The sequence below is a fragment of the Aptenodytes forsteri genome, unplaced genomic scaffold (genome assembly GCF_000699145.1).
Source record: "Aptenodytes forsteri isolate BGI_AS27 unplaced genomic scaffold, ASM69914v1 Scaffold1062, whole genome shotgun sequence".
Taxonomy (NCBI): Eukaryota; Metazoa; Chordata; class Aves; order Sphenisciformes; family Spheniscidae; genus Aptenodytes; species Aptenodytes forsteri.
In genome coordinates, this window is record NW_008795772.1 from 15,614 (window position 1) to 17,116 (window position 1,503).

Here is a 1,503-nt window from a genome sequence, read left to right on the forward strand (position 1 = left end):
GGGGGCGGGCCGACGTGGGTGGCCCGGTGCCACGGCCGCGGGTGCGATTCGCGCGTGGAGGGACACTGGGGTCTCGCGGGCGCTGGGGGAGCTGGCGTGGGGCTCGTGGAGCCAGGAGGAGGGCTGGGGCCGCGGGGGGTGGGGGCCCGGCTCAGGGGTGCTGGGTGAGTTAGGAGGGATTTTCCTCTGCAGCGTTGGAGCGGGGCTGAGCCCTCCACCGCTTTGGGCGCGATTCGCGCGTGGAGGGACACTGGGGTCTCGCGGGCGCTGGGGGAGCTGGCGTGGGGCTCGTGGAGCCAGGAGGAGGGCTGGGGCCGCGTGGGGTGGGGGCCCGGCTCAGGGGTGCTGGGTGAGTTAGGAGGGATTTTCCTCTGCAGCATTGGAGCGGGGCTGAGCCCTCCACCGCTTTGGGCACAGCGTGGGCGGCTCTGAACCCCACAGCTCACAGCCGGAGCCCCAGACTGTGGGGCTGTGCAGCTCTGACCCATCTCCTCCCCCCCCCCGCAGGTGTGCCTGCGTCCGCGGCTGCTTCTGGAAGCTCTGGGCCACTCTGCAGTGGGCCATCTTCGCCACAGCCACCGTGGGGATGTTTGCCATCAGCTTGGTGAGCGGGTGGGAGGCGTCCGGGGAGGGCAGGGGACAGCGGAGCGTGCATTTGTCGTGGGGTACGGGGAGCGGGAGACCCGGCCTGGGCCCTCCAAACCACTCCCAGCCACGGTGACGGAGCCGCTCTCCGCCGCTCCCCAGGTGCCCTTCACCTACATCGACTACGAGTCCAACGGCAAGCTGTGGCCCGGCATCCACCAGATGTTCAACGCGGTCGAACGCTTCCAGGTGGTGAACTCCTACGGGCTCTTCCGCAGGATGACGGGCGTCGGGGGGCGGCCCGAGGTGGTGCTGGAGGGCAGCTACGACAAGCAGACCTGGACGGTGAGCCGCCTTTTCGTTGAATCCCAGAATCGCTTCAGCTGAAAAAGACCTTTAGGACCATCGAGTCCAACCGTTAACCCAGCACTGGCAAGTCCCCAGCACCCCCAGGTGCTTTTCCGCCGGGCAGCTTTCCAGCCACTCTTCCCCAAGCCTGTAGCGCTGCATGGGGTTGTTGTGGCCAAAGGGCAGGACCCGGCACTTGGCCTTGTTGAATCAAGTTCAACAATCGCGTCTGGTGCCGAAGGGGCTGCAGGGGAAAAGGGCTGAACTGCGGCCGGTCGGGTGGGGTGGCCAGGGGCAGGCGCTGAGGAGCAGACTCCAGTGGAGCCGAGCATCCCCGTCCCGCTGGCTTGGTCCCCTCTGGGGCGCCCGGCCATCCCCCGTGGGCTCTGTCCCTCTGGAAGGAGCTGGTAACCCCAGGAGGTGAGGGAGGCAAGTCTGGGGGAGCTCTGCCCCCAGGGCCGCCGAGCTGGGGGGGGGGGTTGTCCATGTCCGACCTCCGTGTGCCCCCCACCCCCCCCCAGCCCACTCTGCTCCCTGCCCGCAGGAGGTGGAGTTCATGTACAAGCCCGG

General features: G+C 68.6%; 1 protein-coding gene across 1 annotated transcript in view; it reads left to right on the plus strand.

The window, feature by feature from the left end:
* Positions 1 to 1,503, plus strand: part of LMF2 (lipase maturation factor 2) — a gene marked incomplete at its 3' end in the record, with an annotated part of 11,802 nt that overhangs the window by 9,166 nt on the left and 1,133 nt on the right. Inside the window, exons 7-9 of the mRNA XM_009283602.1 lie at positions 508 to 604; positions 748 to 930; positions 1,478 to 1,497. Of these exons, the coding sequence (XP_009281877.1) occupies positions 508 to 604; positions 748 to 930; positions 1,478 to 1,497 (300 nt within the window). The remainder of the gene's footprint in view (positions 1 to 507; positions 605 to 747; positions 931 to 1,477; positions 1,498 to 1,503) is intronic.